Below are 12,368 nucleotides of genomic sequence, written 5' to 3'. Positions count from 1 at the left end.
CTTCGTCAGGGTGAAAGAGGACTCCCTGGGCTGCAAGGTCTTCCTGGGGAGATGGGTCCAGCAGGAAACAGAACCCACGGCCCTCCTGTAAGTACAGAATTACTTCATGTCACTCTGCTGTCAGACAGGACTGAGAACTTCCAAAGTGACATTAATTAATCAGATGAATCAACCACTGTGGCAATTTGCAGCCTCAGATATATCAGCAAGATGTATGGCCATTCCCTGCTGCTGCAACACTGAGATTCAGTATTTTTGAACGTTTATACCCTAGATTTGTCACCATCCGAGATAGTTGGAGTTCTCTCACCAAACGGCGAATCCCATGATTCCATAGCAATAGAGTAATTGCAAGTAGAGCAGTACCAAACAGCTGTAACTGCTGTGCAGATCCACTTGCATGACCTGTGTTTTTAAGTTCGCTTCCAAGACAAGTGTTATACAGTATTTGAAACAGATAACTCTATGGCATGGCCCTCTCGGTTGCATGTGCTCCCTTTCCTTTTCCCTCTCTTGCAGGGTCCCAAGGGGCCTCCAGGGGTACCAGGGTTCCAGGTAAGATACAGAATGGGAACGACGGGTGAAAAAAATTCTGCATATTTGTTGTAAAGCTAGTGCATGATGCCCTGATGCCTGAAACTGTTTCTGTCTCAGGGCCCGAGGGGACCTCCCGGATTGCCAGGCGCTCCAGGCACCCCAGGTCTTAATGTAAGTACTAATTTGGGAAATATTACAATGACAGTATGTGCTCCTTCTCAAACACTATAATTTGAAATACTGTATCTGTATCTGTATCTATAGGGTATTCCAGGACGTGATGGAAAGCAAGGACTACCAGGACCTCCCGGTGACCCCGTATGTATACAAAACAAAGTTCCATTACATTCCAGTTAGGAACAGACAAAGCAGATTTACTAAAAGAACCACGAGCATCTGAAAGTTTGAATCTGTGCATTGAACTCGGCAGGGAAGAAAGTCTGTAAAATAGATTGCCAATTCCAGTCACTTAGAATTATATTTGATGAACATTTGTACTGCTGTAGTCCCTATAAAGTCAATTCTTTGTGCTTGAAACACCCTTAAGTCAATTTTGAATCAACCCCCTAGAGGGCTGTTACAGGGAAACTGTGCAGATTCAGGTGCTCTGCCTAGCCTCTCCTGGAGTGTATTACAAGAGGAACTAGAAGCAGCAGATCACAGAAGGTGCGGTGCTCAATGCTACATTCCCAGGACAAATCATTATGCGCTAGAGTTGATGTTTGCCGGGTGTTGAGGTTAGAAAGTATCACTAAATGTTCCCTTTTGCACTCTGTGTGACATTTAAGCATCTGGCACTGTATATCCTACGCCTGACATCTGATGAGAGGAGCCACATCGCTCTCTTGTATTGTTAGGTCTGCAAGGGAATTTGGCCCTGTCCCTGATCTATGCTAGTTTGCACTGCATCTTTGTGCTGACAGTGAGACCTCCTTTCACATCCTGCGAACTGCCTCAGGCCCATTTTGGGCTTTACACAGTGAGAAATCTGAATTTGCCATTAATGGCGCATTCAACAAGGAACGGTAGTCAATCATAGCTCCCCGATGAGCACACTTGTATGTCCCTCTTTGCTACGTTCAGTCCTCAGGTGAAATTTGTGTTTAGAAGGTTACGTATGATAAGCGATTAAACAAAGTTACAGTTCTAAGCCCTCTCCACTATATATTTGCTCTTACATTTACATCATGAAGGGTAACTCTTTACTTTCCTCAACCGTCACAATAATTATTTTCCCTCACATAAAAAGTCCAAATGCTATGAGCTGCTAGCTTGTAATCCATGCACACTCACCTCCACTCTCCCTCGTTATAGCTACAACAGACCGAGCACAAGCCAGCGATACGTCAGCACTTGAACCATATGATATGCCTTTTCCTCCACCACTTACTGTGCCTGTACCTCTGTAGCTATTAAAGTAATTGGAAAGTTGGTTAATGTCCAAAAGAAATGATGTTACATTTTCTTAATTCTCATATAATGTCATTACATCTTAGCTACTGGCAAAATGAATTAATTACTAGTAGGTAGCTATTCTACCTAGTTTCCTCTAAATTCTGAGTGAAATAAATATAATATGTGTAATGTTCTACAGAGTTACATGGGATCAGGCCACTAAAGTCTTCCATTGCTTCTATAGTTGAGTTGGATTTGGATGGTATAGTTATATAGGCACTGGGTGATATTTTGAAACTGGGAAATAGAGTGGGTCTGAAATTTGAGAGTTACAAAATCTAGTCCACACTGAGATAGCTTACCGGATAATTTTGGCAGACTCACCTATCATTCTGTCCTACTTCAGAAAGTTGTAAGAATAAAGTGGAGAGAAGGAGAAAGCCTTGCGCTCAATGGAAACAAAATATAGGTTATACAAACAAATACATGCATGCTTGAATTGTGAGTTTATTCGGTGTCTTTACAATATTAAATAAAGGATAAATCATGTGCTGGAGGATTAAGAGAACATGTGTATGACTGTGTTTGATTACAGGTTGCTCTTCCTCTTCTTGGAGACGTGGGTACTTTGTTGAAGGTAACTGCATTTTCTGCAGCTGCTGCTGCTTTTCTATTTCCCATAAAGAGGAAATTGTATCTTCAGAGGCAACATTTTGATAGAATAGATGCCATCCTTTGGTACATTTATCAGTACACATTTGGGTTTTTGGTACATAAAGGTTCCTTGCTTGGTACTTATAGATGGCCTAATTATTAGAGGCAGTGACACATGCAGCAGTGGTGCAGATTCTGCCATTAGTCATAGATCCTAATATCTGCTCTTTAGTTCTAGTTCACCATATACCAGAATAAGAAACAAAAGAAAGATGCATGCATGTGTGCAAAGCACCTCTTGGATAAGCACGCTGTCATGGATTTGCTTGACCATCATACTTACTAAGTTCACTCAAGGTCATATTCCAGCTCATGTTGCATGTTTTCCACTAAAGAGGCTCACAACATGTCATGATATAAACACATGAGGGATATATTGTTAATCTGGTTTCCCCTCTTTGTGCATGTCTGTCACACTGGAAAATCAATTCTCTGAATTACATGAAGAGCATAGAGGAAGCTCTTGTCTACAGAAAGAGGGCAGAGGCCACAGAGGGAAGGGGAGATGGCATGCTTCCCTCCCCATATGTTTGTTCCATAACCCCAGAATAAGACTGATGTTCACCAATGGCTTCTCTCTCTAAAACGCAGCTCATTTCTTCAGCAATTTCCACAGATCAGAAGGAGAATGAAAAAGCCTAGCCGCAGATGTGGCTATCTCCTGTGTACACATTTGGCTTAGTTGATTTGTGGCCCAATACAATGAAGAAAAATTAAATTAAAGGGAAAACATTATCCAAAGGTGGCCCAGTTAGGAGATCTGCCATTGTGACACTTCAGTGTCCCACATCCAACAGAAGAAAAATAGCCAGAGTGGATGTTTTTTCAAGGTGCTGATCCGCTTCCTCTACCACTGATTTCAGCGGAGGACATTAGAGCAGTGGTCCGCAACCTTGGGCCTCCAGCTGTTCTTGGACTACAACTCCCAGAAGCCTTCACCACCACCTCTGCTGGCCAGGATTTCTGGGAGTTGAAGCCCAAGAACATCTGGAGGCCCAAGGTTGGGGACCACTGCCTTAGAGAACATCTTTGGAAAATGGAGGAACATTGATTCCAGCAGATCCAAAACCACTCCCCCCCCCCCACTGCCAGTATCCTCCATTGGGGTGTCTTCTGCTAGCACTGGAGGCCATAGGAGATACAGGAATTCTTCCTCACCACGGCAGCCTCTGTTCACAGCCAGAGGAGGGCCTCTGCAGCATCTAACCCCCCACCTCTCAACTTCATCTGAGGGTTAGTTAGAATGGCCTAAATATGTAACATTAATAAATTAATTTGAATTTAAACTAGATTTTTAGATTTCCAGTTATCGTGCTACCTTTGATGATCAGACTTAACTGATTTCTCCTTTTCAGATGGGAATTACATGACCTCGTTTTCATAAAATAATTTATTTTTTTCAAATCATCACCATCATCTCTGAGTCTTCTTTCTGTTGACTCTTCCTAAATTTCCCTCATGTGTTGTATCTGTTAACAACAGTGTTTTCCTCCCAGGAAGAAAATCTCACTTGGGATCAATTGCCACATGAGTGCCTCATTCATAAGTTGTTTGAGTTCACAATAGCAGAAAAGCGTTTATGCCCTCATAACTACCATAGCCTTCTATATTTGCAATAAAATGTTTATGGCAAATACTGGGCTAGAGTTTGAGGAATAAAAGAAGAGAAATGGGAGTAGGGGGAATATTTGACAAGGATGGCCATGAACCCAGTAAAGTATGACATTCATTGTGAATGTTCATGTTTTTATTACCTTATCCCAAAATTTCTGACCACTGTTGTTGTTGTTTTTGTTGTTTTCCTTTTTTTCCTTTTTTTTTTTTGTCATTATCAGGGTGAACCTGGTATAAGAGGTCCTCCAGGAATCCCAGGCAGAGAAGGACCAAAGGTGAGTCCAGGAAGACAATAGAAAGTTTCCTGGCCAACGAAAACTTCATTGCTCATTCATATTTTGTCATTAAGTAGTATATGTGTTCTCTGTTGCATTAGTGCAGATGTGATTAATTTATTTAAATGATTGATTGTTCCAGCTGTAGTTGCTCCATAAGTCGTTAATGAAATGTCCACCTACAAACACAGGGAGAGTAGGGAAAAGCTAGCTAAGGGGTAATTACGTAATGCTGTGCCCCACTGGACAGAAAGAAATTAATTTGAACAGAGGAAGATTCCAAATGAAGGGATAGTTGCAAAGAGCTTTACTAAGTATAACTTATATCTGAGCAAACATTACAGGGGGAAATTGTCACTGTGTAATTAGTACTGCACTCTGACTGGATAGCTCAGATATCTGGCTGCAGAGGTTGGGAATTTGATTCCCCACCCTGCCTCCTAAGAGTAGAGCCAGCCAGTGTGGCCTTGGCAAGCTACACAGTCCCAGGGCAGTCCCAGAAGAAGGGAAAGGTAAACCACTGCTGTGTATTCTCTACTTAGGAAACCCTGGAAAAGGTAGGCGTAAATCAGAATTGGCTTGGTGGCACATGATTATTACATATATCAACAGCTTGGCAGTCACCATTTTAATTTTGCATTCAGCTGATCTCAGAAAAAGTATCTTTCAATGGTACTGAAAGATTGTTATGTCAAAATTAGCATTGCCTTGCAAATGATCATAGCTTACTTATTCTGTCATTAGCATTATCCTCAAAATATGACCCTTGCAATTATCATATATAGCTGGCCTCTCATTCTTTCAGATGAATGAGTATTCTACTGTCCTCCTTTTATTGACCACTCCAGATTCAGAAACACAGGAATGCTGATGGATTAACCTAACATTATAAGAGTTGGCAGCAAAAAGAGCTTTTCAATCTCCTTTAAAAGCAGGTTCACATATGCATCTAAATATTTTTTATTTATGCTACTCAAAATCAAAAAAACCCTATGGATGTCTACTGAAAATTTAAGTCCTGTTGAAATGAATGGAATGTAATCATAGGTTAGTTAGCATTGGGTTCCAGTAGAGGTGGACACAAAACAAACCATGAACCAAGAAAAGGCCACAAACTGGGCCAGCTCATGGGTCACTTCAGGGAACCACAAATTCATGAAGCAAAGTGAAATGAAATGGAACACCGAACTTTTTTTATTACTGGTGTTTTGTTTTGCTTTGTCCCTAGCCCAACCCCAGAAAGTTTATCTTCATGGGCCCAACATCTACCATACTCACTCTGGGCCTCCTTCCTTCCTCTTTGCAGCTGAGTAGAACAGTAGGGTGTCTGGAGACTCCTTCCTGGGAGCTTCAGTTGTTGCGGGAAGTGTAGTTTTGCTGCCTATTGGGCTATGTACAAGGAACTAAAGAACTACACTTCCCATAATACCCTAAGCCTCCCAAGAACCAATGGGGCTGGAAGTAGGCCAAAGACGGCCTACTGTCCTACACAGAAAACTTCCCTTCATTGAGAGGTGGGCCTAAACCAAACAAACCATGAGCCTGTTCATTTTTAAAAAGTATTCAGCATAGTGTGTAGTTTGACATCCATGGAAACTGACAAATCATGAACCACCATTGTGCTGGTTCATGCCCATTTCTCAGTTGCAGTATTAGATGTGGAGCTGTATGTCCAAACAAATTCAAGACACCATTTCATAACACAGTGTTATGGTCCAAGATTAGATATTAGCATGGATGAATTCAGCCCAGTTTGTAGAAATTCATCAGCACGGCACCATAGGTGCCATGCCTTCCCTCCCCCCATCCTCCAGCCAGCTGGCCCAGTCATGAGCTGGTGCACACCGCCTAGGTCCTCCTCCTCCAGCAGCTGTCCAGTCTGGGCAGGAGCTCAGTTCTCCTTTGCCTGCCTCCTCTGGCAGTCAACCACTCAGACAAGGGAAACAGGGATTCTTGCTGTAGAGCTGTTCAGTGGTCAGCCGCAAGAGGAGGTAGGGAAGGGAAATCTGAACTACTGCCCAGACTGTACAGCTGCCAGAGAAGGATGACCCGTGCAGTGTGCATCCACTTGTGAATGGGGCAGCTGGCTGAGGGGGTGAAGGGAGGAAATGTGCACCACCCGTGGTGCCATGCTGATGAATTTTTTATGAACTGGACCAAACTGATTCATGCCCATCTCTAACCAAGACATGTGAAGCACGTTCTGCTTTGTTCCTTCAACACAGTGGCTCCCTAATTTATATCCCAGATTTTTTGGGATTACAGATTTCAGAATCCCTGACCACTAGCCATGCCATGTGGGACTTTTGACAGTTGAAGTCCAGCATCTTTCATGGACCTAGGTTTGGGAAGCACTACAGTTTAGTGACATCCTGCTGTTTTTTGTTCCAAGGGGACTAAAGGTGAACGTGGATATCCTGGGCTTCCTGGAGAGAAAGGTGATGAGGTAAAAATCATTTCTGTTTTGTTGGGAATTGTTTTCCCATTATTTGAATGTAAATTACAAGAGGGGGGAAAAAACCCTTTCATTCCCTTTGCAAGTCTTCACACTAGGTTGTCAGGTAAGTGTGTCTCATTATCCCTTTTGACTAGGTAAAATTGTTACTCCTGCATGTTTCTTATCACATTTTTTGTAACAGACTAAATAAGCTTCTGACAATTTAGACACAGCATACTAGGCATTTGAGAAACCTCACAGTTTATGACAGTGTATGGAATTTGGGGTTGGCTAGCTGGCTTGTTGGCTGGCTGTTGGTACACAGATTAATTAATCATTGTAGTAGCTGTTTAGTTTTGATACCTTCAGATAAATAGTCTAGTGAATATGTGACTATTTATTTATTTATTTATTTATTTATTTATTTATTTATTTATTTATTTATTTTATATCCTGCCTATCTGGTCGGTTAAGACCACGCTAGGCGGCTAACAACATAAAATAACACAATAAATATATATAAAACAATTTTTACATGGTAGAAACATTTAAACAAGAAGGGAACTAATGGTAGGAAGGAGAAAGAAGAGGACATCAGGAATTGTCTGGAGGGAAGGCCTGCCGAAACATCCATGTTTTTAATTGATTTTTAAAGATACCCAGCGAGGGAGCCGCACAAATCTCAGGAGGTATGTTGTTCCAGAGGCAAGGAGCTACCGCCGAGAAGGCCCGATTTCTTGTCTTTTCCTTCCGGGCCTCCCTTGGCTTTAGGCTCCTCAACCTCACCTCCTGGCTTGCACGAGTGACACAGGTAGAACTTGGTGGAAATAGGCGTTCCGCCAAGTATCGAGGCCCTAAACCGTTTAGGGCTTTGTACGTAAGCACCAACCGAATGGGCAGCCAATGCAATGTGGCCAGAGTGGGTGAGATATGTTGATATTTTTTCACTCCACTAAGTAGTCTGGCCACCACATTCTGCACCACCTGTAGTTTCCGCAACAGCCTCAAAGGCATCCCCACGTAGAGCACATTGCAGTGATCTAATCTTGAGATTACGAGCGCATGCACCAAGGTAGTGAGCACCCCAACATCAAGGTAGGACCGCAGCTGGGCTATCCACCTAAGATGGAAAAAGGCGGTACGGTCCACTGACGCCACCTGAGATTCCATAGTGAGCGGCGGGCCCAGATGGATCCCCAAGCTGCGGACCCCATCCCTGGCGGGCAAAGTCACCCCCCCAAAAGGGAGGGAGTTTCCCAAATCCCCAATTGTGGTGGCGCCCACCCTCAGTACCTCCATCTTGTCCGGGTTCAGCCTTAGCCCGTTCTCCTGCATCCATTGCTGTACAGTCCCCAGGCAGCGCTGAAGGGACAGCTCTCCCCCCACTCTCAATATTACTTCCATTGATTAGGGGAAATGTAATACATGAAGCAGTCTTTAGAGGAAAAGAGACCCATTATACACAGCATCTTTCCAATTGGTTTTAAAGATTGTGCCATGCAATTACAGCAATTCCGTTATGCCAGGGAATTCAGCATTATAGTATAGCATGCTATGGATAGTCAGAGCCAGCAACCACAAATTTCCTCTTAAACACTTGCACTGAGTTCTTCAGGGACAATCATGCCTCAATGAGTTTCAGGAACATTACATAGAATAAACTGAATAAAATCAGTATGTTGCCATTTACATCTTGCTAACACAAAGCAGGTGGCTTAGAGCTCTTTAAGTCCGGGCTTCTTGGAAACTTGTAACAAAGCACAGCAAAGGCTATGCAGTAGCTGCCAGATGTTGTCCCCTTCCGTAAGTAGAGTTCATCATTGCAGTGCTTTGGATGATACTGGTATGATGCAGTATTTTTTTTAAAAAAAAAACATCATTTATTTAGCAATATTGCCAAAAAGCATATGGAACTGAAAAACTCCTCATTGAGGAAACTAGCTATGGTGCTGCCAGATGTTTCACAGTGGATTCCTCATTTGGGCAGGATTTATTTACATTGTATATTCTGTCCTTCCTCCAATGAGCTCAAGGCAGCCGTAATGCCAATTCAGTCCCATCCTGAAGCTCCAAAGTAGCAAAAAGAATGGGAAAATAAACCACAGGAGTAGAAGTATGTTATCCTTTGCCCTCAACTCTCCTTACGCTCAGTGTTCAGAGAGATGAGGAGCAGGGGGAAATGATTGCTTGAAAGCTGAGGATAATTCCCTGTTACGGAGATGGAAGAGCACAGGAGATAGGAAACCAGAATTAAAGAACAGGATAGAAGGCTGGTACATATAAAGAGAGGACATTCCAACACTGCACATCACTATGGACATCAGAAAGGGCATGACTATTAGCATCATGGAACATACCAGTACACAGATACATAGGAGAGAAGAGGACATGAAAAGTGCTAGCATTTTTTTTAAAAAAATTTGGGCTTTTAAAAAAAATCTCAATTCCAAAAGCACTGGAATTTCACTGCAATTTGAATGAAATCCGAATAAGTCATCTGTCATTGCTCCAAATTAAACTGGTGACATCTGCGTCTAAACTGTACACTGGGATAATGTAGATTATATGTTTGGAAGAGCCCTTAAATTAATGAATATAAATGTAGTGATAAGCAGTGTGTAAAATATATAAAAGATGGGTGAAAGAAGCTTGGCTCCTAATCTCCCCTCATTTAATGCTTTTAGAAGATTACACTGAGTCATTCCCCACCCCCAGCAGTGCTACCAGCTTCCAGTGGTGATGAGCCACCACATGATGAGGTGAATATGTGATAATGGTGCTAGTTTAACACATAAGTACCAGCCAACCAACATGAGGTTTGGTGTATTTGAATTTAAGAAACTCAGTGGCATCATCAGGACTTTGGGATAAAACTGAAGGGTCCCAATCAATAGTAATAAGCAGTAGGACTTCCAGGCACAGTGTGAATAGTTTACCACATTTGAAAATGAAGCAGCATATATTGACTGAAATCCTGTTGGTTTGTTAGGCAAGTATCATTCAGTCACTCCTAGCTGGCATTAACAAGTCCCCGCTGGGATGCTCCGGGGTGCACATGCACTCTAGCTTGGCAAACACTTGAGAATCCAAGCAGGAACTCATTCATTGCCAGGTAGAAGTGACTGAATGTTATGCTCTTCCCTTCCTCATCTAAGAAATGCAGGTGGATGAGACCATTAGGTCCCAAATCTAAAATTACCTTCTTGGGCTATTAGAGAAACTTATTTTATTTTAAAATACAGGTATAGGTAGGATTTTGGTGCTGGTATGTATTCAAATGCTGCTGTATATTTTAAAGAGCTGCCAGCTGCCTGGATAGCTCAGTGGTTTAGATGTCTGACTGTGGAGCCAGTGGTTGGCAGTGTATCTCCTGCACATAGAATCAGCCTGGGTGGCCTTCGGCAAGCTGCACAGTCCCGGGACATCCCTAGAAGAAGGGAACAGGAAACAACTTCTGAGTACTCTGTACCAGGAAAACCCTTAAAAGTGTCACCATAAGTCAACATTGACTTGATGGTACATGGATATTATTAATTTTTAAAGGTAAACAATTACAGCACTATATTTTAGAGACAAATAAATAAGCAGCATTATTTTACCATGGTGGCTTGTTGAGATCTTTCTGTACAGAAAAGGCAGCCACAACAGCTGCAGAAACTCCAACTATCAGACTTCAAACAACTGTTATCAAAACCTTGCTGCTGAGAACTAAGCAGCAACGGAACAAGTATTAATAAAAAAGGCCAGTTTATAATTGGCACTTAGCCTTTTAAAAGGCTCCAGAGTAAGCTCATGCCAACCAAACTTTTTATTGGTTCAGCAGGGTGCTGCACTGACATTTTGGTTACAAAACTAGTGCTATCCTTCCCTCCTTAGGCAACCCAGCACTTTGCAATGGCTCTTATGTTTTAACAGTTGCTGTAGTTTAGTGCATCATAAGGGGGTGAATTAAGGTTACTTCGAGGAGAGTACGCTGCAGAATAGTGATTTCATTAGTAGTGGGTCTGAAAAGAAATAATGTTTCAGGAGCAGTGGAAGACTGCCATACTGATTCTTTTTCACTTGACTTTGGACAACCCCATTAGAGATTTTATTTTATTTTTGGTGGGCGGGGGGGTTATCCTAAAATGCAGCTTATGCTGCAAACTGCCTCTAAATTTGTTCTTGCCTTATTTCTGTTTCATGTCCCTTGGTTTTTTAAATTATTGTGCCTACAAATTTGTTCCTAGCCAGCATACGATTCACTTGTATGCAGAGTGCAAGTATTCAGGTAGAACGAGATGCTGACCATTCAACAGCCCACTGTGAAGAATTTGCACTGCATTTTGCAGACAAAGTCACTCGGATCTGCTCTGATTTGAACGCTGTAGTGATACAGTTCTTGTGGATGTAGTCTTGGCACCTGTTTCTCCTTTGATGACAGGCAGGTTTTATTTTATGCAGCCTGAGGTTGCAGCGGTGAAGGCCACCATGTGTGTGGTGGATCCTTGTCCGTCCTGGCTTATAAAACCAGCCAGGGGTGACTGAGTGGGTGTTAAGAAGGAAGGTGAATTCCTCTTTGCAGCAAGGTAGGACTCCAGCATGCCTGAAGGAGGAAATAATGAGCAGTGGTTTGTTTGTTTTTTTAAACTCCCCTTAAATCCCCTTAAATGTTGGGAAATTGTTGACCAATTGCCAGTGTTGCATTTTTGGAGCATATGGAGGCCTCTGAGCTCCAGAGGTTCCTGGACCAGATGGATTATCTGCATCCATTGCAAACTGGCTTCAGACCTAGTTGTGGAATGGAGACTGCTTTGGTTGCCTTGGTACTGTAGATAACCTATTCAAAGAACTGGACAAGGCAGTCTACCCATGTTTGTTCTGCTATATCTTTTGTTGGCTTTCAATACCTCCCTGGTATGAGACTCGAAGGCAGTGTTTTACAATAGTTTTGGTTCTTCCTGGAAGGGAGATGTCAGAAACTGTGGAACTTCTGTTCAGTACTTTGCCCATTAGCTTTTCGTGTCCCTCAGGATTCCGTTCATCTGCCCATTACTCATTGCATACATGACATCACTGGGATAAATTGTGTAGAGTTTTGGATTTGCTGCCACCAGTATGCAGATGGTGCTTAATTCTATCTCTTCTTTCCATCCAACTCCAAGGAAGCTGTTTCTGTTCTAAACCAGTGTCTGGCATCAGAAATGGACTGGATGAGGGCAAGAAGATCGAAATTTAATCCAGACAAGACAGAGGCACTCCTGACAATAGAAAGGCAGATCAGGGGAAAGAGATTCCAATTATGCAGGATAGCTTTACACACCCTTTTAAAATCCACGCTTGCAACGTGAGTGTACTGCTGGACTCACCTCTGAGTCTCAATGTTCAGGTCTTGACAACGGCCTGGATGGCATTCA

General features: G+C 42.5%; 1 protein-coding gene across 3 annotated transcripts in view; it reads left to right on the top strand.

The window, feature by feature from the left end:
- The window catches only part of COL19A1 (collagen type XIX alpha 1 chain), a 217,577-nt gene that overhangs the window by 166,751 nt on the left and 38,458 nt on the right, over positions 1-12,368 (top strand). For all 3 annotated transcript variants that reach the window (XM_073000073.2, XM_078386107.1, XM_073000079.2), the window contains 7 exons: positions 10-87; positions 520-555; positions 655-708; positions 802-855; positions 2,528-2,569; positions 4,482-4,535; positions 6,928-6,981. In XM_073000073.2, the coding sequence (XP_072856174.2) occupies positions 10-87; positions 520-555; positions 655-708; positions 802-855; positions 2,528-2,569; positions 4,482-4,535; positions 6,928-6,981 (372 nt within the window). The remainder of the gene's footprint in view (positions 1-9; positions 88-519; positions 556-654; positions 709-801; positions 856-2,527; positions 2,570-4,481; positions 4,536-6,927; positions 6,982-12,368) is intronic.

This window comes from Pogona vitticeps, chromosome 1, assembly GCF_051106095.1.
Source record: "Pogona vitticeps strain Pit_001003342236 chromosome 1, PviZW2.1, whole genome shotgun sequence".
NCBI lineage: Eukaryota > Metazoa > Chordata > Lepidosauria > Squamata > Agamidae > Pogona > Pogona vitticeps.
The sequence above is the reverse complement of the archived record's forward strand: the minus strand, read 5'-3'. Positions and strand labels throughout refer to the sequence as shown.